Source organism: Polyodon spathula, chromosome 11 (assembly GCF_017654505.1).
Source record: "Polyodon spathula isolate WHYD16114869_AA chromosome 11, ASM1765450v1, whole genome shotgun sequence".
NCBI lineage: Eukaryota > Metazoa > Chordata > Actinopteri > Acipenseriformes > Polyodontidae > Polyodon > Polyodon spathula.
Window position 1 is genome coordinate 35,224,031 of NC_054544.1, and position 25,833 is coordinate 35,249,863.

General features: G+C 37.0%; 2 protein-coding genes across 6 annotated transcripts in view; both read left to right on the forward strand.

The window, feature by feature from the left end:
* The window catches only part of LOC121323613 (serine/threonine-protein kinase ATR-like), a 27,325-nt gene extending 24,611 nt beyond the window's left edge, over window positions 1–2,714 (forward strand). The window contains exons 43-47 of the mRNA XM_041264762.1: window positions 1–32; window positions 268–421; window positions 667–818; window positions 1,378–1,483; window positions 1,990–2,714. The exon at window positions 1–32 is cut by the window's left edge and continues 125 nt beyond it. Of these exons, the coding sequence (XP_041120696.1) occupies window positions 1–32; window positions 268–421; window positions 667–818; window positions 1,378–1,483; window positions 1,990–2,163 (618 nt within the window). The 3' untranslated portion in view covers window positions 2,164–2,714. The remainder of the gene's footprint in view (window positions 33–267; window positions 422–666; window positions 819–1,377; window positions 1,484–1,989) is intronic.
* A 1,891-nt stretch (window positions 2,715–4,605) lies between these two features.
* LOC121322972 (5'-3' exoribonuclease 1-like) lies at window positions 4,606–25,374 on the forward strand. Of its 5 annotated transcripts, none has more exons than XM_041263637.1 (43): window positions 4,627–5,019; window positions 5,989–6,221; window positions 6,611–6,708; window positions 6,960–7,069; window positions 7,190–7,300; window positions 7,398–7,483; window positions 7,944–8,031; window positions 8,321–8,489; window positions 8,646–8,713; window positions 8,910–9,044; window positions 9,334–9,403; window positions 9,506–9,611; window positions 9,790–9,879; window positions 10,145–10,301; window positions 10,412–10,531; window positions 10,704–10,873; window positions 10,981–11,098; window positions 11,208–11,303; window positions 12,095–12,198; window positions 12,326–12,457; window positions 13,135–13,297; window positions 13,711–13,824; window positions 16,043–16,141; window positions 16,309–16,424; window positions 16,524–16,670; window positions 17,320–17,409; window positions 17,759–17,894; window positions 17,977–18,033; window positions 18,224–18,356; window positions 18,739–18,808; window positions 19,150–19,375; window positions 19,487–19,582; window positions 19,692–19,784; window positions 20,057–20,156; window positions 20,633–20,676; window positions 20,991–21,101; window positions 21,621–21,746; window positions 21,869–22,025; window positions 22,215–22,396; window positions 22,868–22,981; window positions 23,078–23,189; window positions 23,471–23,634; window positions 23,855–25,374. In XM_041263637.1, exons 1-43 carry the CDS (start codon window positions 4,945–4,947, stop codon window positions 24,170–24,172), a joined length of 5,304 nt encoding a protein of 1,767 aa, XP_041119571.1. In that variant the 5' UTR covers window positions 4,627–4,944; the 3' UTR covers window positions 24,173–25,374. The 5 variants fall into 5 exon arrangements, with proteins under 5 accessions (XP_041119574.1, XP_041119571.1, XP_041119570.1 ...); XM_041263636.1 differs by having other exon boundaries at window positions 4,628–5,019; window positions 19,484–19,582; XM_041263638.1 differs by having other exon boundaries at window positions 4,628–5,019; window positions 11,208–11,297; window positions 19,484–19,582.
* Window positions 25,375–25,833: the final 459 nt, after the last annotated feature.

Consider the following 25,833-nt stretch of genomic DNA (forward strand, 5'->3'; position numbering starts at 1 on the left):
TTCATAAGAACATTTCCAGATCCGACCTCCTGGTTAGTTACCTTCCTCTCTTAGCAACTGAAATATTCTCTGAAAATTTGACACGTACTAGTAAATACAGTAGTTCACATTGTGTGCTTTTTGTTTTAAAACAAGATAATCAATTACAAAAATATGTAGGAACTGCAAATGAGGAAAGGGTAATGGCTGCTGCACCAAAAAGTTCCATAATTCTGTTAAGGGGTAACAGAATATATTTTAAACACTTTGTTTTTACCTTCACTTTAGGTATAGCAGTAGGTCAGCATATTGTCGCTCCACAGCAGTGATATCCATGGTTGGTTACATCCTGGGACTTGGCGATCGCCATGGAGAAAACGTCTTGTTTGACTCTCTCACAGGGGAGTGTGTCCACGTGGACTTTAGCTGTCTGTTCAATAAAGTGAGTGGGTGGTTTTCCGCCTGGGAAACTGATGTTGATTTGAAACCATGTAAACTACACCTGACAAAACAATGTCAAAGGCTTTGGCTCATCAGTATAACACTGATGCATAGTTCTGTATAATTGTACCTTATAATTGTAGAATGATTTGAGTTTAAGATGATGTAATTTTAAATATTGCTGACCAAAAGCAAACATTATCCAATGTATTCTCAAATGCAATATGTTATTTTATTTGCTATTAGGGTGAAACTTTTGAAGTTCCTGAAGTGGTCCCATTCCGTCTGACCCATAACATGGTTCATGCCATGGGTCCAATGGGAACAGAGGGGTTGTTTCGCCAAGCTTGTGAAGTAACCATGAGGTTAATGCGGGACCAGAGAGAGCCTTTAATGAGGTAATGCCAAACTGATTGTTTTAATTATTTACTCTTTCATTTGAAGGTGATAAAATGGTGACAATTGATGCAAGGGACTAGCCATTAGTGCATGTGTGTACCGGCCTGGTTCTACAGTGTCCTGTATGCAGGTTATCAGATGACCTTGACAGCAGTTTGATATGTGCAGAGTCTGCATATTGTTTGTTGTTCTGGGAGATAAATAGATGTGGGTGCTTCACTAGAAACTGATATTAGCCATGTAAAGTCAAAGGTGTGTTGTGTAAGAAAAGGATTTAGTAATAACTTTTCTGCAAAGTTACTATGGAAACACAATGCCGAACAGCTACTTGCGTGGTACTTTCTTTTTTTTGCAGACATCCTAGTAAACAGGATTATATATTGTGTATGTAACTGCAGATACTGCAGATGTTTCCACTGAAACCATTCAAAAGAGCTCTTCCAGCCCCAAAGTATTGTAAATACTTTTACAAACTAAAAAGATAAGCAATGCTAGAGATGTTTTTCATAACAACCCAAAGTACTGAATTGCTTTCAAGGATGATGATTTGTCTTCTAGTGTCTTGAAGACATTTCTGCACGACCCTTTGGTGGAATGGAGTAAACCTGTCAAAGGAAATTCAAAATCGCAAGTTAATGAATCTGGAGAAGTTGTCAATGAAAAGGTACTTTATACAGAAATAAATGGTTCTTTTTCACAATTGTTAAATATTAGAGGAGGCATTTTTTTTTTTTTTTTTTTTTTGGGGGGGGGGGGGGGGGGGGGGGGGTTTATGTTAATAAATGAATACAAATATTAATTAATATTTGGGATACCACTGCAGTTATGGGTGGGATTGCTCATCAAAATCATTTGCATATATTTGGACCTGGGACAGTTACCTATTCAAGATTGCAAGTGAGCAAGGGGGTCTGTTGGACAATAAATGACCCAACCCCAGTCATTTGCATTTTATTTATATTAAAATCATGTTTGGATAATGTATTTAAAAATATTTTATTCCAACATAGATTTGGTCCTATGTGTGACTTTAACCAATAAATAAAACCCAGAGAGGACTAAAAACCTTAAATTCTGTATTCAATCTATATTTTAAACGTGATTTAACATGTCTCTGAAAAACCGCTGAAGTTTTAAGTACTTAATCTATCTTCTCATAATTCTCTTCAGGCAAAGACCCATGTCCTCGATATTGAACAGAGGCTGCAAGGTGTGATTAAGAACCGGAACAAGATAAAGGGTTTGCCCCTTTCTATAGAAGGACATGTTCATTACCTCATCCAGGAAGCAACAGATGAGAATTTGCTGTGCCAGATGTACGTGGGTTGGGCTCCGTACTTGTAACTCTTTTTGCAGTTACAAAACTATTTCAGTTTATGTTTCAGAAAACCCTTAAAAAAAAAAAAACTTTAACAATTTTCCTTATAGACAGCCCAGAGTATATCAATTAATACTGCCAGCGACAGTATAGATTACTGTTAAAAGACAACATTGCAGAATAAATGTATGTGACATGGATGTTTTCCTTTCAAAAGGGTCTTATTCTTTCATTTGTATTGAATGTAAGTTTGTTCTTTATTTGGTAACAAAATGGATGTATACTACTGCTGTTTAGGTCAGTTGAAATGTTGTGTTAACAAAGGTCTGTTAGTTAAGCACTTGGTTCCATTGTTATCAGTTATCAGTTTATTTTTCCTATTTTTCTTGCCACAGAAATATGCCAGTGTTTATATAATTTAATTATGTGTTTTAATACACAATGTACACTTCAAGGACAATGTAATGTCCTTATTAAATAATAAAACACTTTCAGAATGGTGTTGTATCATTAATGCTGTTGTGTATATTCTTACTTCCTTTTCATTTACTTTTATTTTGTTAAATATTAAGAACAACTTAATTTTGGTCAACTTAATTTGGTGCGCCTGACAATAAAATAATAAAAATCCATTAATTTCTTCTTTTGTGTTAACCAGTATTTGCAAACATTAGTATAATTTCAGATGATATAGTGGCAACCAACATGAGCACTGCATGTTATAAATGTTTAAATACTGTAGACATACTTTTTAATCATTAAGTTTACCTTCATAAGTTGTTTGCAATGCAAACAGCAAATATTACATTTTGGTGTAGATTCTTCTTCTTCTTGTTTTCTGCTTCATAAATTCATAGCGTAAATCTAAAACTAAAAGCAAACAACCCGCTTAGTTCTGGACAAAGGTAAAGTTGTTCTCGAGTGACTTCTTTTCAACCCCTGCATGTTTTTTTTGTTGCAACAATTTGGTCAAAACACAGCTACCTGTGCAGCGCCTAATTCAGTATCTCCTCAGAAATCTATCACTTGCGTATTTCGCATGAGTAAAATGAGATTGTGCCACGGGTACGGCTGATTTTTTTTCTTTTTCTCAGTAAAATACCAGTGATATGCATGCGCAGCGGTTGTCGGCTGCATTTTCCAATCCTTTACTAACGTTTTCAACAGGACGAAATTATTTATTTTTTATGTGTATAAATTTAAGCTGTGGTCTGTTTTCATTAATGTCGGCTGTCTAATTTGGTATCCCTTGTGTTTTTTACTGTATATACACTCAATAACGGTGTTGTGTGTGTGTTGTATATAAAATTAACATATAAACAAATATCTGTAAACAATAACGTTTTTTATATATATATATATATATATATATATATATATATATATATATATATATATATATATATATAATGCATTTTAATATAATTTACACAACTCGTGTTTATTCTAGACAAAACAGCACAGGGCGCAGCGCCACAACATTAAATGCATTCTCACATTACTCATTAGAAAACTTTCGTGATCTTTAAAGTTTTGAAATCCAAAGCATACAAAAAAAAACGCTACTTTGAAATCAGCACAATCGTTTACATAATAGGTCGGTTGCATAGTTAACACGCTAAGCATGCATTCGATACATAAGTATTGGATTGTTTTAGCTGCGAGTAATATCATATAAACTTGTATTACCGGTGTCCCAAAAATACTAGTTTTTAACCAAGACAAAAGTCAACAGGTTGCTCAAGTAAGATCATTGTGATAAGTTGCGTATTAAAGAACACGCCGAAGACGTTTTTTTTTTTTTTTTTTTAAATGAAAACGGACTGTAGCTGACTATATACATCACCAAGAAATGTCAAAACGTTAATAAACGATTGCAAAATGCAACCGACAAGTGGTCCGCATGCGCATCACTCGTATTTCTACCTCAGACACGAGCGAAAGATTCAGTCGTGCCGGTGGAAGATCTCATTTTACATATGCGCAATGCGCCAGGGATACAGATTAATTAGAAAGTGTTAAATGTTTGCGTTATTTGTGTAACAAGACAAAGAAAACAACCGTATGCACAAGTTTCAGCAACGGTCTTTTTCAAACTATTGTAAATGGAATTGCTGCTCTTTCTACATTAAAATAGAGGGGGTTTTTTTTGGTTGTTTTTTTAATATAATACATTTCTATAATATAAACAATGTAGAAATGTAAAATAAGCTATGTACCAATCTTTAGTACCGGATGTACTGTATACAGCAAGATAAATACAAATTTAAAGAAAAGAAAATAGCACTGATCCACACTTTTGTATTTAAAACCACAGTACACCCGTGAAATATTTTTCACTCTGTATGTGATTGCCTATCCAATTGTAATAAAACAACGAACATATTGATAAGACTTGAGTTACTTCTTATTATCGGCCAGCCAGCATAGGAACCCTATTTCGATAACTCGTAAGCATTCAGAGACATTCTCTCTGTTACACGCGAACATAATGTAACAAATTGATATTTAAAATCCAAAATTGTTTTAAATTCGTTTATATTCTTAGATACGAGGATAGATTAATTTAAACTGGTCGATGGAAATAGGGTGGGTGTATTTTAGTGGCGTAATTGTACGAAAACAGTGCCTGTGTTACGTCACAGTGAAGTCGAATTTACAGAGCGGACTGCTTCCTTGTGACAAAAACTGAAGGAAAAACTGGCCTCCGTAGTAATAGCGACTTGATTGAAACTTGATAGTTTACTTAAAAAAAAAAAAAAAAGATCTTTATTTTTATTGGCACGTAAGAGGAATTGCTGCTAAAGATGGGGGTACCGAAATTTTATCGGTGGATTTCGGAACGATATCCTTGTCTAAGTGAAGTTGTGAAGGAACATCAGGTAGGAGAAGAACTAAAGGCCTTTAGTTTTACAAAAATAAATAAATAAATAATGTCACCAAAACTGTGTTAACTTTTCTTTCCCGTATCATGAGTAGTTATGTTGTCAGTAGTAATTGTTTTTTCATGTGGTCTGTAATCGTAAAAAAAAAAAAAAAAAAGTTGCGTTGGCGCACGAAGAGAATGTATACCAAGATTTATTTACAATTCATTGCTATGTAAAAAAAAAAAAAAAAAGCAGACGCTTTGTGTTATTAATATTGTTTCTCGCCAGTTGATATGTGTGTGTGTGTGTGTGTGTGTGTGTGTGTGCATATATGTATATTATACGGTATAATGGCAGCAAGAGTAACAGTTAACGTAGTAATTAAATTATGCAATAAATACTCAATGTATGCAAGACTATCGTTGAGTTACATAAACACAAGGGTCATATATTTTAAGCAGTTTGGTCTACATTCAAATTGTTTTCTTCTGATTTAAACTGGTTTAAAAGCAAGTTTCTATTCTGTTCCTTTATGTGACTCGTTTGTGTTTCAAGTGAACTAATACATTAAACAACACTCATATACCCTCTACAGAACACTTTACTGCCTACATTACTCTACCTCGGTTTCACAATGACTGTTTAAACCATGGCACAGTGGTGAACATTTATCCTTTTTAAAAACACTTATGTTGCATCTTTAGATGGCTGTAAAGTATAACTTTTCACCAGATGTGCAACAGCCCTGCTGAAGTAGAGTCTTATCGAGAAAACCATTAACCCTGTAATGGCCTTTGGTTGCACATATGATACCCTCATGATACAATCATATTGATCCAAAAGAAAGTCTCATTCTGGTAAAGCGTATTTTGAAATGTCGGACTGATGCAGTGTTCTCCATATTCATTTCCACATTACTGTAGTGCCTTGTGGATGTCACATATATTGTAACTTGTTCCTTTTTTTTTTTTTTTAATTCCTCAGATTCCAGAGTTTGATAACCTGTATTTGGATATGAACGGTATAATCCATCAGTGCTCTCATCCGAATGACGAAGATGTGCATTTTCGAATCTCGGAAGAGAAAATATTTGCAGATATTTTCCACTATTTGGAAGTGCTCTTCCGCATCATTAAGCCCATGAAGGTTTTCTTTATGGCTGTTGATGGCGTAGCCCCAAGAGCAAAAATGAACCAGCAGCGTGGGAGGCGCTTCAGGTAATACACATCTAATCTACATTTAGATCATTTCTATCTATTCAACTGTGCTGAGCATGTATACTGTAGATGGCAAACAGAAAGCCATCAGCAGTCTGGCTGTATATGAGTTATCCTGCAAACACTGCTCTGTTTATATGTGAGTGTTATCCTGCAAACACTGCATATATGTGTTTGGATACATTCCCCAGTTGATTATTGACCCATATCAAACACATACTTACCATATCAATACTGATGGCATAATTTGGAAGAAATGAAATGCCATAAGTTGTCAATTTATCAAATAATACACCACTATAGGAGTATCATGCTTTATGTATACTTTATTGTCCTTATTGTTTTATCAATAGGTGCTGACTTGCGGTATTTATTTATTATTTTTAAAGGTCAGCAAAAGAAGCAGAAGACAAAATCAAGAAGGCCTTAGAAAAGGGGGAGACTCTTCCTACAGAGGCCAGATTTGACTCTAACTGCATTACCCCAGGTAGGAATATGTTGCTGGAAAACCTAACAGAGGCATTTAATGCTTACTGCGGGAGAGTAGCCCTATTAACCAATTTAGTAATGGGCATTGACTGTGATAAACTTCTGCAGGGGTCTGACTGTGAGGAACAGTCAGTGTAGAGTACACAGTCTGTATGCTGTTGTCTACTGTTATATTGCCTTTATTTTTAGCCCAGTGTTGAGGTCATGCAAGAAACCCAATAATTTGCTTCACTTTTTCTTTCAATTTAGGGACTGGGTTCATGGCCAGGCTACAAGAGCAGTTAAAGTATTTTGTAAACAGCAAGATTTCTACAGACACATCATGGCAAGGGGTGCATGTTTATCTGTCAGGTCATGAGGTATGCACTTTTCAAAACTACTAGATGTTAGTAATGTGTGTGTTGCCTCTTGTTAAGCAGTAGCAGCATATTCTCAGAGAAACTACTTATGCTGATAATTATGTTTTGTTTTTGTTTTAGACTCCAGGTGAAGGAGAACACAAAATCATGGAGTTCATAAGATCAGAAAAAACAAAGCCTGATCATGACCCCAATACCAGACACTGCCTTTATGGCTTGGATGCTGATCTGGTATGTGTTACTGCTGTATTTTCACTTAATATGTAAAACCTGTATCAGTTTTGAAAGTGGCATTATCCTTATATATTCATATTTTTTCTTTGTACAGATTATGCTTGGATTAACAAGCCATGAGCCACACTTTTCTCTTCTAAGAGAGGAAGTTCGATTTGGTGGCAAAAAATCACAGAAAAGGTACACTTTTTATATTTATTTATTTTTCCCCCCAATCTTAGTAGTAACTTAACGTAGGGTTATAGTACTGCGCAAACTGATTGTAAAATGAATAAATTATTGGTTTTCGAAGTTGGGTGCTGACAACCCATGTACAAGCTAACTAATATTTAGGTCTAATTTAGTATTGAAGCGATTTAAAGAACAAGCATTTGGGCTTTTATCAAACAAACCCATATTTTGGGTTCACTCAGGCTCAGATTGTTCAGATGCAAAACTATAAATGATTGAATGCAAAATAGAATAATACTAGTATGTAAATACCATGGCTAAAATGTTTTTATAAGTCGGTTAAGTACTAGACTGTTACAAAGAGATTACCGATTTAGCTGTGGTGCATTCTTGAGTTACTTCTTAAATTCACATGCATTTATTATTAATGTGTTTAACGTCAACTTTCTTTCCTTTTGTTTCATTAAAGAATTACTGCACCCGAAGAAACGACATTTCACTTATTGCACTTGTCACTAATGAGAGAATATATTGACTATGAATTTTCAGCTGTGCGAGTAAGTGCAAAATAACTTGTGAGCAAGTATAAATATGTAGAGAGAGTTCATTTGATTATTCTGGAAGAGTGGTAGCTTGATAAAGCAGAAGAGGTCTTCAATTCAGTGTGATGTCAGTTGCCAAAATAAAAAATGTCTGTTAAAATAAAAAATCATTAAACAAAAAAAAAAAAACATTAGAAACCATAATTGGAAAATGAAAATGAAAGAGTCCTTGCCATTAAATTCTAGTATTTGTATTTGCTCAACCAAGTCTTCTGTAAATGTTTTCACTCATCTTTTCTTGCAGGGCAAAATTGCTTTTGAGTATGACCTGGAACGGATAATTGACGACTGGATATTAATGGGGTTTCTAGTGGGCAATGATTTTATACCTCATCTACCTCATTTGCATATCAACCATGATGCACTGCCACTGCTGTACAGAACCTACATTAGTGTGTTGCCAAAACTGGAGGGTAAGTAGTTATTGCTAAGGTCAAAAATACCACGATTACCTGCTTTGCCAGCAACGATCATATACTTTGATGTTCATTGGTAAATGCACGGTATTATTATGATTTGTTGATTTTTTTGTATATTGCATTGACTGATGTTATTTTTACATTTATCAGGCTACATTAATGACAATGGAAACCTAAACCTGGTGAACTTTGAGAAATACCTTGAAAAACTGTCAGAGGTACGTATTGGTCTTGTTTATTGATTTGTGTTTGTCTGTGAAATCAGATGATGGCGCTACAGCAGTAGGGCAAACAAATTGTGTCTAAATGCGTACTCGGGTAGCATAAAGTGCATTTGTTTCCTATACTGGAATTTTTTTTAATTATTATTTTTTTTTAATTAAAGTTCTTGACTATTGATATGTTTTCCTACAGTATGACCGTGAACACTTCAATGAAGTCTTTGTAGATCTGAAGTGGTTCGAGAGTAAGGTGGGCAATAAGTACCTTAACGAGGCAGCAGGTACTGCAGCAGAAGAAGAAAGGAATCGGGTTCGGAGGAAGCAGAAGGTAGGGACACTCTTCATTTTAATGCAGATGAGTCTCTTTAAAAAAACGTTCAGTTTCTAAACCGAAAATCAATCCTGGAAGGTGGAAACAAGTCTTGTTTCTTGTGATGAAGCAACTGCTTCAGAACCCAAAACAGTTAGACTTTCCAAACTAACAATAGTTTTAAGCACATTTTACACTAGTAGCTTGAAAAGTCTCAAATATAGATGTGTATATTATTATTATTATTATTATTATTATTATTATTATTATTATTATTATTATTATTATATTTTTTGTATCTGTTGAGAAACAGGAAGATTCTCTCTTTTTGTCTGCTTTGGATGGAAATAAAGAAGTTGATGGCGCTCCTACCAAAGGTAGTTGGATGTCTGTGACCTGAACGTTTTGTTTGTCTGTGTTCTTCCTGATCTTCCTGCTGAAAACCATTTCATTACTGCTTTTGTTTTTGAATCAACTAGATTGCCTTGATAATGACAATGAGGAAGACGACCTGTTTGAGACAGAATTCAGACAATATAAAAGGTCCTATTACATGACCAAAATGGGTGTTGAAGTAGTATCAGAGTAAGTTTATAACGGTATTCTGACTTGTGTACTGAAATATAAACTATGCAGTAAATTCATAGCAGCGTACTGTTTGAGCTAAAAAACAGTTTCCAGGTGTTTTATGTGTAGATGTACTGGTATTCTGATACAAGCACAAATGTAGGTTTGTCTAACTGTTTCTGTTTGTTTTCTCAAGTGAGTTCCTGGCTGGTCAGGCAGAGTGTTATGTCCTTGCCATACAGTGGATTTTGCACTATTATTACCATGGAGTCCAGTCCTGGAGCTGGTAAGCATTCCCTGTCCATGCAAAATAGTTTAAAGATATGTACTCTGAGTCCAAATTCGTGGTAGGAATATGACAACTAGTTTTATTACTGTATAGTAAAATAAAATATGTATTATAAAATATATACTGTATAGTAAAAAATAAAGAGTGGTGGAACAGCTGATGGGGGGGGGGGGACGCTAACAGTAGGGAAACACCCATTGTATTTCTTCAGACCATGGTGTATACATCCTATGCATTTATTTTAGTTTTTCTTTCATTCTAGGTATTATCCTCATCATTATGCACCTTACTTGTCGGATATCAGGAATTTTAGCAATATGAAGCTCCTGTTTGATATGGGAAAACCATTCCTGCCCTTTGAGCAGTTGCTTGGAGTCCTCCCAGCGGCCAGTAAAGACTTGCTTCCCAAGGGCTATCAGGTATGCTATAATAAAACACACTCTTTACTTAAAACAAGAGAGACTCTATTGTTTACTAATCTAAGAAAATACAAATGTACATGTTTTATTGTTTTTGTTTTTTTATTTAGGACTTAATGATATCAGAAGGCTCTCCTATCCTAGAATATTACCCGCTTGATTTCAAAACGGATCTGAATGGCAAGCAGCAGGAATGGGAGGCTGTGGTTTTGATTCCATTTATTGATGAGGTAAGAGTAGTTGATGTCAGTGTTCTCATGGGTTGTCTTGTTTTAAGATGTTTCACGTTCCTGTCGACCATGTTGAGCCAGTAACCATCAGATTTATAAACTTCTAAATGTATTTGTTTAGCATGTGAAGTTATTTTAACTTCAGGTACACCTTTTTTTTTTGTCATTACAGAAACGCCTACTGGCCGCTATGGAACCCAACAGCAAGTTTTTGACCATGGATGAAAAGCAGAGAAATCGGCACAGTGAGTGTGCTGTGTATTGCTACGATAAGGACATAGAATTCCTATATCCCTCACCACTTCCGGACAAATTCCCTTCTCTTGTGAAATGTCATGCAAGGTAATGCTTTTTTTTGTTAATAAAGTATTTGGTTTAAAGTATGCATTATGCATTGCTTCAATAATTTCTTAAAACAAATATATAATATATGTATTTTTTTCTTTTAGGTATAAGACGATACCCATGGATGCTTGGCATGTAGATCCTTCCTATGCTGGAATTAAAGTTCATAACAGTGACGTGTATTTCTGTGGCTTCCCTACACTGAAGCACATAAAACACAAGGTAGACTATCTGTCTGAATTTGGATTTTCTTCAAATGCAAAAAGAAAATAGTCATCATTTTTGTCATCTCAAACTGATGCATTATTTTCTGTTTTGATCATTTCTCCAGTTTTATAAGAAGAAAAACAGTGTTCAGGTGTTCCAGCAGAGCAGCCGTGGAGAGAGCATGATGCTGGAAATCATGCCTATTGATGAAGAGGTGCCAGTAAGCATCCTTGTTATTGTCTTTCTGGATCCAATGGTACCATGGGGGTTGTTTTTTGGTTTTGAAACGATTCTAACATTTGTCTTGGTCATCTCCTACAGCTGTGGCCAAAAGTTTAGCATCACCTGTAATGCTAGCCGTGAAACATTAATTAAAAAAATAGATATATAAAAATAATTTGGATCTTTTATTTAACAGCACGTAATCAAAGAAACTATCGACTTACATTGCAAAGGTCTACGGGAAGTAGTACTGAAATAGTGGTAAGTTAGATTTCGAAATGTCACATTTTTCAATTTGTTGGTAAGTATGTAGAAAACTACAAAGCGGTATGTAGTTCAATATGTTAACATAATATTATTCAGCAGGTTTCATTCAACTTTTATGAAGCAAAATTAGTTAATTCTGTATGGTCATGCAAAACATTTGGCCTTCTCTGTGCATGTAGAACAAGTAGGGTAAATGTAATTCAAGTGAATGTATTTACAAGCTTCAGACATGTTCTCACCCCACAGGGCATTATACAGCTCTCTTTTTCCCTGAAAAGACCTACCTTTTGAACCCTTTTCTTCGTCATGTGTATCGGAAATGGAGGAAGTGCCTCCTCAGAATTTGGTCCACCTCAGCTGGAATGAAATACATTAAATAGACCATTCGCTGTTGGGGAAAATCGACCTTTCACAACACACAACCAGAGCATATTTTTCAATAGTAAAACTGATATCCATAAATACTGTACCACCGTGCCTATCAGAATCAGTCTGACGTGTTTATGTATTTATTTTCTGTAGAAGTGTGAGGATGTTGCGTCTTTGGTCCTTGGTAAATCTGTGTTTGTGAACTGGCCCCATTTGGAGGAAGCTCGGGTTGTTGCTGTCTCTGATGGAGAAACAAAGTAAGTCTGATTTGCATTCTGACATCAGCTGCTTGACTCTGTTTTGCCACAAAACTGTACAGATATTCTCAAATACCAAAGGCAATTGTGTCCAACCTGCTCTATTAAACTGAGACTTTTTTTTCAGGTTTTTTTTGGAGGAGCCACTTGGGGAGCAGAATCTTTATATAGGGAAAACGGTTCCTCCCTCAAAACTGGTTTACCTGAGCGACAAAGAACAGAACACTTGGCTAAAAGAAGTGCAAGGCATTTCAGAATTGTAAGTGAAGTCCCTCTTATTTCAAGCTTCTCAAATTGAATAGTTACATTTCTTGTTTGTAAACTGGGATGCACTGTGGAAGCAGTTTTATAGAATCTGTGAATTAAAACCTCTGAGCTGCATGTGTACATTTTAAGACTGTGTCCCACAGTCCTTCAGGTTTTGTACTGAAATATTTCTAGGTGACATTAACCCTTTTGTGGTCCATTTATTCAACGCCTGTCGTGCGCGTCAGGTCCAATTTATTTTCACACGCGGTGTTACTTTTAAACAGCGCGTGTAAAATGTTTTTTTTTTTTCACAGTAAAATAGGTTTAAAAGGCACTGCATATCAACAGGACACTCAGTACTGCATCTCCAGCCCCGCCCAACCCTTGTTCACTGTATTTATCATATACCTCTTCATAGTCCTGCACACTGATAAGTCATCGGCTATTGAAAGGTTTTCTCTGCTTTTTCCGGAGAAAAAACGATGAGACCCGTGCTTGACGTCTTTTTTGATGATGTCGGACAGGGTCGGACATCTGACCGGAAAGGGAAAATTCAAATGTCGGACCTGTCAAATGTTAACTTTTCACTTTTTTTGAAGCACATCTTGTTTTTCTGTCATTTTGGTAATTTAAACAGTCAAGTTTCTAACTTCATTATTGTCGTGCTCTCCCCCCCGCCATCCATAGTTATAACAGAAGAAAAGGAATTGTTATAAATGAAACGGCTGTGCTCCTGTTTGCCCAGCTGCTGACAGGTCGGAAGTATGTGTTGAATCAGAACGGGGAAGTTCACCTGGAGAAGCAGTGGTCGAAGCAGATTATTCCTTTTGTTTACCAAGCTGTTGTTCAGGTAATAGCTTGAAAAAAAAAAAGTTCCATCTGAAGAAAATTATTTGAAATCACTACTAATGTGTGCATTTGAATTGTTTACTGTAGATCAGCACGCCATCTGTGCTTGGTCTTTTAATATGTCATGAGGAATCGGTCACTGAGAAGGATTACAATTCCTGAGATAGATGTAGAACAGTATAGGGCACTGCTGTAGTGTCAGGTTGCATGCAACATGTATTTAAGAATGTGGTTAGAGGAAGCTCATATAAGGGTAGGTGCGGTTTATTGTTTAAAAGTGCACCTGTTGTAACGAAGCCAATATAATGACAGCAGCATAGGGAAGCTTTTTATATATTGTTTTGTGTACAAAGTGTGATGTACAAAGCCCTTTTTAAAAAAAAAATAATTTCTTCTTTTATCCTTTTTAAACAGGATATTGTATCATTTGATTCTAGTTTCTCCCATTTCAAAACAATTGATGAGTTGTTCTCTCCTGAAACCACAGTCTTCATGCTTGGAAATCCATACTATGGATGCATGGGCAAGGTTTGTTCAATATCCATTATTTAAGCAATAATTAGTATAAGAAACAGTATCGTATCTTATAAATTTTACCTTTTATAAACTCTGAGTGTTATTTTTGTATGCATTTTAATTTTTGTAATCTTCCAGGCAGGTTATAATAGATTTTTTTTTTTTTTTTTTTTAGGCTAGCTGAATTGTTTTGCATTGTCATGTATAATTAAAATGTTGTTAAGTGTAGCCTGACTTGTAGAGCTATTTAAACATGAAAAATGACTGCCTGGTTTGCATGACAAAGTTATATAAAAATATAGATATGTATTCTGATGCACAGTTTTGCAATTGTCTAAGTTTTACATCAATAGCTCATTGGGCACATACATAATGTTATTTACATTGTGAATAGTGAGCAGATAGGTTTGTTGATTGTTTGAGTAGTATTGTTCCTTGGGATAACAAAATACTGAGTTCAAGTCATGTGATTTAATAAAAACAGCAGGTGTTAAAATTGCCAATATTAGTTGATTTTAAGAATCTGTATAAACAGCCATTTGAAAAGACATGATTTTAATTAACGCAAGAACAGCGAAAGATACAACCATTCCCCGCTTGAGTAATGAAGATCGCCTGGTTGCTATTGGCATGATTGAAGCCGGCCTGTCTGGGAGAGAAGTTGCCCGGGGAATGAGATGTTCTGCTTCAACAATCAGCAGACTAGTCCAGAGAAACCAGGAAACCGGCTCTGTGAGGGACAGGCAACATCTTGGAAGGGTCACCATACTGACCCAGGACTGTCACATCCAACTGATCCATCTGCATAATCGTATCCAGACTGCAGTAGCTACAGCACGAGAAATTCCAAGAAGAAATAACCTGCACATCAGCAGAATGACTGGAGCTCGCCATCTGCGTGAAAATGATTTGCGTGCTCGGAGGCCGTTTAGGGGTAACGTTGACAGCTGTGAGACGAAATCGCCATCTTATGTGAGCAAGAGAACATCTGAGGTGGCGGCAGAGAGAGTGGTGGTGTATTTTATTCACAGATAAATGCCGTTTTGCCCTTGACAGACCTGACGAAAGACAAAGTGTGTGGAGACGTCATGGTGAGCGTTATGATGACTCTTGCATTTTTTAAGCCAACCGGTGGGGCAGTGGAAGTGTGATGATGTGAGGAGGAATCACCTTTAACACAAGAATGCCTTTGGTGCAGATTGAGGGTAACCTTAGTGCTTAGCAATACATTGACAAAGTCCTTGAGGCAACGTTTTTTCCGTTCCTGCAAGCCAATCCGGAAGTGTCAATTTTCCAGCAGGATAGTGCGAGTGGCACATCCATGTGGAGTGCAGAATGAGCGGGTTCGAGTCCATACTATTCCACTGCCGACCGTGGACAGGATTTCCCGAGGGTGTGGGGGGGCTTAGGTCGGCCAGGGTTTCCTCAGCTCACTGTGCACCAGCGACCTCTGTAGACTGGCCGGGCTCTGGCGGGCCTGCCTGTAAGCTGCCCAGAGCTGCATTGTCCTCCGACGCTGTAGCTCTAGGTTTGCTGCATGACTGGCCTGCAGAATGAAAAGAAGCGTTTGGCTGACGGCACACATTTCGGAGGACAGCGTGTGTTCGTCTTCGCCGTTCTCGAGTCAGCGCAGGGGTGGTAGCGGTGAGCTGAGCCTAAAAATGTATAATTGGATATTTCAAATAGGAGAAAAACTTGATAAAATCAATTGGCGACTACTAAATTTAAAAAAACAAAAAACAATTGCATGACTTCAAGAAAACGATTTCAAGATCTTGCCGTGGCCAGCTTTTTCTCCTGACCTGAGTCCAATTGAATATCTGTGGGACCAAATCGCCAGTGCCTTCCACAGGAGACAACCGCGACCAGCCAATATTCGGCAGCTAGCTGCAGTTGCACAGGAAGAGTGGTGGAACATCCCACAGCAGTCTGTCCAGAGGCTGATGAGGTCTGTGCATCAACGCTGCCAGGAATGTTAATGTTTTCACAGTTTTGATTTTGACAGTGTGTCACGTTTCATACTGAAAACTTATCATGATTCTTCGATCTGTATTTTTGTTTAGGTTTTCTGTGATTTTGTTTGATTAAATTCATTAGACCTGAGTGTTCAGTTTCCTTTGTGCATCAGTGTGTGTGTGTGTGTGTGTAATATATATATATAATATGAGAGAGAGAACTAGAAGTCAGTGTAGTGATTTTTTGGCATTACGAATTATGAATGTTTTTACAGACACAAGTGTCCTCTGATGTTATCGGAGAAGGAAGAATTCGGATTATTTTCAGCATTCCCTGTGAACCTCAGCTTGATGCCTTAATACAGAACCAGCATGTAAGTACCCTGCATACTGTCCTCAGTTTAAGTTACTGTTCCTCAGCTGACACTGTTGAAACAGGATCTTGGTATGGTTGGTGACAATCCCACACGCTCTGTCAATCACAAGGAATGTCCTGATGAATGTAGTTTGAAATTAATACACTTTATTTCCCCCTTTACAGAAATATTCTATAAGGTATAACCCCGGGTATGTTTTGGCAAGTCGTCTTGGAATCACTGGATACCTTGTCTCCAGATTTTCAGGAAGTATCTTTATTGGGAGAGGTTCCAAAAGAAAGTAAGTATCTGCTTTTTTGAACAGAGCAAAAGCTTTTTTATTGTTGTTGTGGTGCCATTAACAACACATTTTTTAAATTTATTTTTACTTTTAAATCAGCCAACGTGGAGAACAGAAAGCTAATGTTGGACTAAACCTGAAGTTTAACAAGAAAAATGAAGAGGTACCTGGGTATACAAAAAAGTCTGGGAACGAATGGCTGTATTCAGTTGCTGTTGAAGAGCTATTGGCTGAGTATGTGGAAAGGTATGTAAAAGAGAGAATGTTGTATTTAACACGCACTGTTTATTTTGCACTCGCTGTTTTAAATTTTTTTTTCAGAGTAAAACAGGTTTAAAAGGCACTGAATCGCGAAAGGACACTCAGTACTGTATCTACAGCCAAACCCCACCCCTTGTTCGCTGTATTTTTCACATACCTCTTTATAGACGAGCATACTGATAAATCCTCTCCTGATCACTCATTTTATCACCAAACTCCTCAATAATGCGATCCAAGTCATTATTTTATTACTATAACATTTCAAAAAGCTCTGCAAATGTCTGTGATATTCTTTGAGCGGTGGACACAGAAGCAGCTATCTCCTTTGTTTATGTCCATGTTATCACTGTGGTTCATGGGGCTATCAGATACTTTTTTGTTTTTCACAGCTCCTATCGGTCCCACTTGGCCATTGAAAGGTTTTTCTTGGCTTTTTCCTGAGAATAAAATGATAGAGACCTGTGCTTTACATCTTTTTGATGATGTTGGACCCTGTCTGGAAAGGGAAAATTGTAATGTCGGACATAGGACCACAAAGGGTTAACTGTTTAGCTCTGTTTAAACACAAGCTAGCATGTTTATATATATATCTATATATTGCATCCTAATGAGGATGGAATTATTTTATTTTCAGGTTCCCTGAAGTTTTCAGCTATGTTTCCAAAAACAGTCACGATGACGTGTTCTATGAGGATGATATCTGGCCTGGAGAGGAAGAGAATGGGTAGGTAATCTACAGAAAAATAATAAAACTCCCCAAGGCAGTAGTACACTGGTCAAACAGCAACAAGGATTAGAAGTCTGTTTATTCAATATGCTTCTTCATTGTAGGGGTTCAGGATGTCCTGCATTGTCAGTCTTAAGTGTCTAAATGCTATTGCACTTTGATCAATACATCTCAGACACAGATACTAAAAGCGGGACATGAAGATCAATAGTTTAATGAAGAGTTTGGATTATTTTGAATTAAAATTGTTTGTTATGGATGTGCAACTATAGAATATTTTATAGCTGTGGCTAGTTAAACAAAAGTAGAGAAGAGAAAAACTTTTTTTTTTCTCTTTCAATAACAGAGCAGAAAGGGTTCATGAAATTACAGCCTGGTTGAAGGCACATCCAGTTAGCTCATCATCCAGAGCCTCCTGTGATCAGCAGGTGCTCGACACGCTGATCGTGGAGAAGATTGAAGAAGAACTGGACAAGTGCAGGGTAAGTGCCACTTAACCAGCAAATCAGCATCTACAAGTAATGCTAGGATATAGCTGTTTAACCATTTCTCTGTAATTTACAGCAAACAAGAAGCAATAAGAAAGTGAGAGTCACTGTGAAGCCACACTTGTTGTTCAGAGTGAGTACTTTTGTAAAACATATTTTTATATATAATTTTGAGCTGCATATTTTATATGCTAAATTTGCTTAACAAGGCTTTTTTTTTTTTTTTTTTTTTTTTTTTTAAACAGTCAAAGCTCCGTAAGTATTAATCTCAATTTGTCATATGTTGAACTTGCTCTGAAAACTCTTCCCTTGTTTTTTTGCAGCCCTTGGAGCAGCACCACGGAGTGATTCCTGACAAGGACGCCGAGTATCATTTGTTTGACCGGGTTGTGAATGTCCGAGAGAGCTTCTCTGTTCCTCTGGGGCTCCGAGGCACTGTCATAGGAATCAAAGGAGGTAAAAGAGCAGTATAGCTTATCTGTATCATGCTAGGGCGGAATGGTTATCTCTGTACCTTGCCAAGTATTCAGGATTGTCGCTAATGCTTGGCCATAGGCACTACAGGACACTGCTGGTGTAGTATCACCACAGCTGCATTCCATTCCCATCTAACCATTCCACTATATGCCCCCATCTACCTTTTATTTAGAGCATAGAAATTACAAAAGGGCACTGATAAGGTAAACCTGAAGAGTCTACACCATATTTAAGCAACACATTAACAGAAGCAATTTGTAAAGAAGTTCATATTTCAAACAATAGAATGTTTTGATTTTTTTTTTTTTACAAGATTATTCTGAGTTTTCTTAGTCGTTTTCCTGCAATTATCTGTTCACAGCTGAAAGAGAAGCTGATGTTCTGTACGAAGTGGTGTTTGATAAAGAATTTGCAGGTGGACTTACAATAAGGTTAGTTATAACCTGTACTTTTAATTTAATGGTACAGAAATAAAGTTAAACAACTTTCTTCCAACGCTTAACATTACTTTTTTTTTCAGAACACAGCAGCCTAGAAATGCTCCAGGGCATTCTGCTGACAATACATGATAGCAAGAGGAGATGTTTGTCCACAGTAACCTTCCGCTGTAACAAAAAAATAATCCCTGTTCGGCCCATCAGTGCTTGTCTGACTGACTGATTTGATCTCAAGTCGATTCTTAGAAAGGATCCCAGTAATTCAGGCTTTGAAAGAACTTACTGTTTTAAAGGATTTGAACTTTTAATATTAAACCCATGATTTTTGCTTTTAGGTGTTCTCCTGGCCGGGGATACCGACTTCCACCAAGTGCCTTAGTTAATCTGACGCATGGTAGCCGACTGGAAAACGGATTTCAGAAACTGACTGCCATAGTGAAACCACAGCCAGCGTCTGCTTCTCAGCACAGCACCTACTCAGCAACCGCTCAGTCCAGTGCACAGAAAGTGCAAATCAGAGGCCTCAACCATTCTCCACGCTCACCTTTTGTGCCCACCCAGGTAAGTCTTAAAAGCATACAGGTGTTCTCTTGAAAGATTAAACCCATTGATACCTGGCTTATGCAAAAACAAGTACTGAAAAAAAGTTGTGTTTTGTCACTTACTTAGCAGCTGAATGGTGGAAAGCAGCACTATGATCTCAGGGCAGAAAACCATGCGAACCATCACTCACCGCAGAAAGCATTCAATCGGAGGATTGCACAGAAGGTAGCAACTGTGTTACTCATGATTGTGTTTTTTCCAGTATTTTACTTTTTATGTCATTTTGTACTTTGTGTAAGCTAGCCTGAAAGCAAACTCTCCTCTTATTTTAAAGAGCCATGTTAAAGATGACGAGTTTTCAAATGTGTGGCAGACATTGCAGGGTTCCGGGAACCCTCAGAATCCTCCACAGCACTGGCAAGAGAATGTAAGTACAGAAGGGGTGTTGGCAAAAATATATGCATGGTAAAACAAAAAAAAAACAATTACTTTTCACTGGGACCACATTTTAATTGACAGTCTTCCGGTCCTCTGTAATGTACTGTGAAATAGTACAGTTTGAATGCTGAATGTTAGGTTGAATGTTGGAGAATTAAAATGTTGCTTACAATAAACAGCAGTCGTGTGTGTGTGTGTGTGTGTATATGAATATATATATATATGTATAAAACTTTTATGTATCATTCTTCTCCATTACAGCCAAATAAATTTGGATCAGTTGATCAATTCCATAACAGTGTCAAACCACAGCAGAGACAGAAACAAGAATATCTAGACCAGCAGGGGTGTTCAAGAAAATGTAAGTAGAACCAAGAGGCCCCTGATCAATATAAGCTAAAAAAAAATTGAATTATAAATGGTAACTATAAGTTCAAAATTAAAATGGACTTTTGCAGACTGAAGAGCTCATTTTAGTTTATATGCTACTTTTTTGCCTTTCAAATTTTACATTGTCCTGTATATGAATAACAAAAAAGATAATGTAGCTTAACAAAAATTATGTAATAGCATAGTTATACATTCAAAATGTATTCATCATTTTGAACCCAGGAAGGATAAAAAATGTTGTAACTATCCATTCACTGCATCATCCGCTTCAACTGTCCTGTGTCAGGAACAGATAAGTGACAACCCAAGAACACCTTGTCATTAGTTTAATAGATATTTCATATTTACTGGTATGATTTGTAAACTGCGTAGTTAAAACTCCCAGTCTCTACCTGCATTCTGTTACAAACATGTTCCTAATAAGGTTCCCTGAACTTTGTTTTCTAGTCAAAGATGATGTCAGGAATCCACAGAATGAAGCCCAACAACAGGTGAACCGAGCCCAAAATAAACCTGTAGGAAAGAGTGCTCTGCTTAACACTGAACCAAAGAAAAGCAACTCTTTCACTGTATGTCTAGTTTACATATGGAACACAGTTACAGTGGGAATGGAACTGCATTGACTGTCTCACTTTGGGCCTTCCTTCTGTTAGTTTGTAATGTATGTCTGCAGCAGTTAAAATATATGCTAAATACACAATTGTTTTGTGTAAAAGTCTATCAGTCTATTGGTTTACAGCAGTGAATTTATGTGGAAATAAGTTGATTGTTGGGTGGGTGTATACTTACTGTGTTCATATTTTAGAGTTCTGGTGGCAGTGAGAGACAGAATATCAGAGTCCTGAAACGGAATGAAGACTATAATGCAGTCTCAACTGCCCATCCCTCGGGCTCAGTGCACACTCCTTCAAGAAAGGTAAGACCCTGCTGTTCAATGGACTACAGGTTCTACTGTCTGTGGTGTTAAATGCAAGTTCCTCTAAAGCACTATCCCATCTGTCAAACATTGCATTGCATTATACTTACTGATATACTGTGTTATGGATACAGTTCTTTGTTTCTTGGGTTTACAGGAATTCAGTGTGTTTTAGTTCTTTTTAATTGTATTACTTCATTACCTTAATAATGACTTGGATTGCATTATTGAGGAGTTTGGTGATAAAACGAGTGATCAGGAGAGGAGTTATCATAATGCACGTCTATAAAGAGGTATGTGAAAAATACAACGAACAAGGGGTGGGGCTTGGCTGGAGATACAGTACTGAGTGTCCTTTTGAGATTCAATGCCTTTTAAACCTGTATTACTCTGAAGGAAAAAAAATTTAAACAGCGTGTATGAAAATAAATTGGACCTGACGTGCCTGACAAGCGCAGAATAAATGGACTGTAAAGGGTTAAATGTACAGGCATTATGTAGCTCTTTCAATTGTTTCAGGCACCCACTGAGTTTGAAGAATTGATAGCTAATTTGAAGATTTCCAAAGGAAATGAGGCCCAGCCAGCTCAGACCAAAGAGGAATTGTCGAATGAAGAGTCTTTGTCTCCTCAGTCATTTGCAATGGTGAGTAGAAAGGTATTCAGGGATCAGACATTTCACTTTCCACAGACTCTGGATCTTGCAATAGCACTTCAAAAGCTGCGTAAGGCACACTTTTGACAGTACGTCAACTTTTGTCTTTCCAGAAGGGGACTCTGATGCTTAAAGAGATGTTAAAGATTGATGGTTCAAGCACTGTGCCAGCTGATAAAGACAAGCAGTCATCTACTGAGGCAGCATACCCATCAAACCCAGCCAATACCACCAGTCACCATTCTAGGAGAAGATCCACCAAAAAGCTTGGTAATTATGTCTATGATACTAATACATAAACCACTTCTCGGTTTTCATCTTATGGTTATAGGCCTTTAATGGTCTTATGTCCTTGCACTGTTACAAGTGAATAGAACTAAGTTTAAAAATTTGGGTCCGTATGATCAACGTCTGTATCTTGTTTTCATTCTGTCACTGATGTTCCTTTTACACATGCAGCCGCTCACATCAACAAGCCTCATGTAGCTGGGGCCCCACAGCATGGACAGGGATTAGAGACCTCTGTCCAGCACCATGGACCTCCACAGCCCCCAGTGCTTACAGTGGTAATGGAGCTGTCCCGCATTTGTGCCAACCTCGGAATGTCGCAGCCAGAATTTGGGTATCTTAGAACACCGCAGGTAAACCAAGGCAAAACTGTATCCTAGCCATCGCTGAGCACTTTTTTAAATGAAGAGTGAGATTTTAAAGCGTTTACCAGGTGCGACATTACAATTATCCCTTTCCAGTCCGATATCGGACCTTGTCCGACATCATCAAAAAGACGTTTTTTCTCCGGAAAAAGCCAAGAAAACCTTTCAGTGGCTGAGTGAGACCGATAAGAGCTGAATGAAGCCAAAAAAAAAAATTTTATAAACAGTACATGTAAAATAAATTGGATCTGACGCGCCTGACAAGCGCTGAATAAATAGACCAAAGGGTTAATAGAGTGTACTTCAAATGTAATCTACCAGTCTTAATGGGAAAGCAATGTTTTCCATGTCATAGCACATATTCTTCTATAGTAAATATTTAACAAATATGTAACAAAGAGATTCAACTTTTTGTTAAGGTAAGTTGGCCTTGCTTTAATCTTTTGTTTTTTATAACAGGGTATGACTGTGTGTCAGGTGAAATTCTCAAGTGGTTTACTAGTGCATGGACCTCAGTGCCAGTCAGAAAATGAAGCAAAAGAAAAAGCTGCATTGTTTGCTTTACAGCGGCTGGTAAGGAAACTGACTGAACTCTTTCATTGAACGACATTTGTGTTTTTGTTTCATTTAGTCTGTCAATCCATTAATGCTATTCCTTTTGTCATACAGAGCTCTGTTGGGTCCGGGTTCCCTCTGCCTCAACACATGTTCTCGAATCTTCAACAGATCAGAACCGCTTTCCCGACCGGCCCTATCCCCTCTGTCTTTGGCCAGCCCCCTGGTAAGTTGTGCAGTGAAAATACACTTTTTAAATAAAATATGACCCACATTTTGTAAGGATTAGGATTATTGTACATTATATTAGTATGACACAACAAGAATATTCAATACAGAAAAGTGATCTCCTTTTCATCCCTGTGTTTTAACATTTGCATTTGAAAGCATACTGTAAATAAAGCACAACATATCTCCAGATATGAATGGATCAAACCTGAAACACAAATAAAAATTGTGTCATGCCACAGATAAAACTACAATTGAATTTGTATGATTGATTTACAGGGAATTTAATGATGCACCCTACTCCCCATGGTTACGGCCCAATGCATTGGGGAGCTCCAGTTCATGTCCATGGACAGCCATTCTATCCGGGCCCATACCAAGGAAACAGACATCCAGCTTCTGCCATGCCTATTGGAACACACAACCAGTTTGTGCCACTGCAGGTTAGATTAATGTCTATATCTCACAATTTATAGTGAAACGAACAGATAAATATGTGCATTTTACTGCAATATAGATTTCCCAGTCATTTTAAATCCATTTCTGCAGTATTTACATATTAAACGTTTGTATTGGTGTAATTGTATACAGTTTTTTTCTTTCTAAATGTCTACACCAAAACAAGTTATTTTGGTGTTCTGAAAAAAATATGTTCATTTTCAGGTCACAAAGAAAAGAGCCACTGGCAAGAAGAATAATGAAACCAGGGAATATAATAGCTCTCAGTATGTGAGATCCCAGAAAAATGAACAAGCAGTGAAGTCTGAAGCAGCGGACGTTGCTCCCCAGAACACCACTGCACCTCATGCCCCTGTAGCTTCTCCTCAGGCTTCATTGGCTGCTCAGGAATCCCTAGACAAACAGGGCCCTTCCACACCGAGACAGAATCCCAATCCAAATTCAACCACACCAGGCTCCTCAGCTAAACGGAGACCAAGAAAACTGGCAGTGAACTTTGATGCAGCAAAAGTGTCTGAATAATAACTGTTAGAAACAGAGTTTTATATATATTTTTTGTTTTGTTTTATTGTTTTACTATTATCATTATGAGTCTATCAGTAAGCAAGGACTGGACGCAGAACGTATTGAAAACGATCATGTTTTTAAAAGTGAAATCACTCTTAGTTCCACAACCCGTTCAGTCTATTATCGCTGTACTTCGTCTGGTAATTTTAAACACGTTCACCGCTTTCAGAAATGTAATCGTCACATTACACTTAAAGTAAATGCACTGCACCACACTTGTTGTGTCAAGGAATTAAGCCTTTGTTTTGCTGAAGATCATTTCTGTGTCTTTTAATTTGTTGCACCCTTGCTACCACCATTATTTTAATCCAACTGCTGCCGGTAGCTTGTGTGTGTTTTTTGTTATTATTTTTTTAAATTGACAAAACCATCAGTTTTAGAGTTGCTTTAAAGGTTTCAGTGTGTTTCTGAATTTTAAAAAAGTGGAGCTTAAAACTTCAAGTCCTGCAGACTTCAAGATGAATTGTGATCTAGGTCTGCCCACAAATAAGGGGACTAAGTTTCTTATCATTGTATTGCCTTAACTCCTGTGCGACACTTCCATTGATGACTTGCAGTACTTGCACATAGGGTTTTGTTTAAGTGGCCAACGAAAATTAAATCGGCAGATATGCAGAATTCTGGAGTGGAATTTTTACATGGAAGCAGAATATTATCTTGAAGGTATTAGTCTAGATCTGGTATTGTTGCTTGCCTTTGTTAACAATATCATAAATTACATTATGTTCTCCATCTTCACCCTTTCTGGTGGTGGTAGTGTTAGTTTTTTCATATTTTTACAGTGTTCTGTATATGAACAGTTGCCATATTTAATTTTACACTAGAACCATGGGGAGTGGATTAAATGTTTTTTTTTTGTTTTTAAATGAAATCCCAAGTAAAGTGCTGGTATTTTATAAAATCTTGCTATTTTAAGACCTTATTTGTTAGTAGATGCACCCCTTGTAATTTTGAATTTTAACTTTTTTTTTAAAAAAAACCTCTCCTGGAAGGAGACTTAATACATGTTTTTTTTCTTTTTACTTTTTGTTTAAAAAACAAGAAGTATTTTGCTGCTTTAATTATTGTGCTTCATATGTGTTTACAAAGGCTGTTTAGTTCACAATTCCATGGGGGTGTAAATACAAATGTAATAACAAATACAACTTTTGTTACCACTCTTTGTGTGTTTGTCTAATCATTGTACATTTTATATTGCACATCTGATTTTAAAGACATCACTTCATACAATAATATGAAACGTTTCATGGTTTCTATCTACTATATACTTTAAATACAGAGAAATGCATAATACATGCTATACAGTAAAAAAAAAAAAAAAAAAAAAAAAAAGCATAATACATTAAATACAGTGGAAAGTGCATAGTACATGATAGTAGCATCATACATGAAACAGTAGCAGCAACACAGCAGCTAATAGCAGACATCAAGCTTAAAGAGGATGGAATGCAAGAGACAACAGGTGGGCCTTGAGAGTTGATTTAAAGCTAGCGATGGTGGGAGCATCACGCACCAAAGCTGGGAGAGAGTTCCAAAGAGTTGGAGCCATTAAACTAAACAAGGGTTCTCGGAGGACCTCAGCTTGCAGGCAGGGACATAGCGGGTAAGCAAGTTGA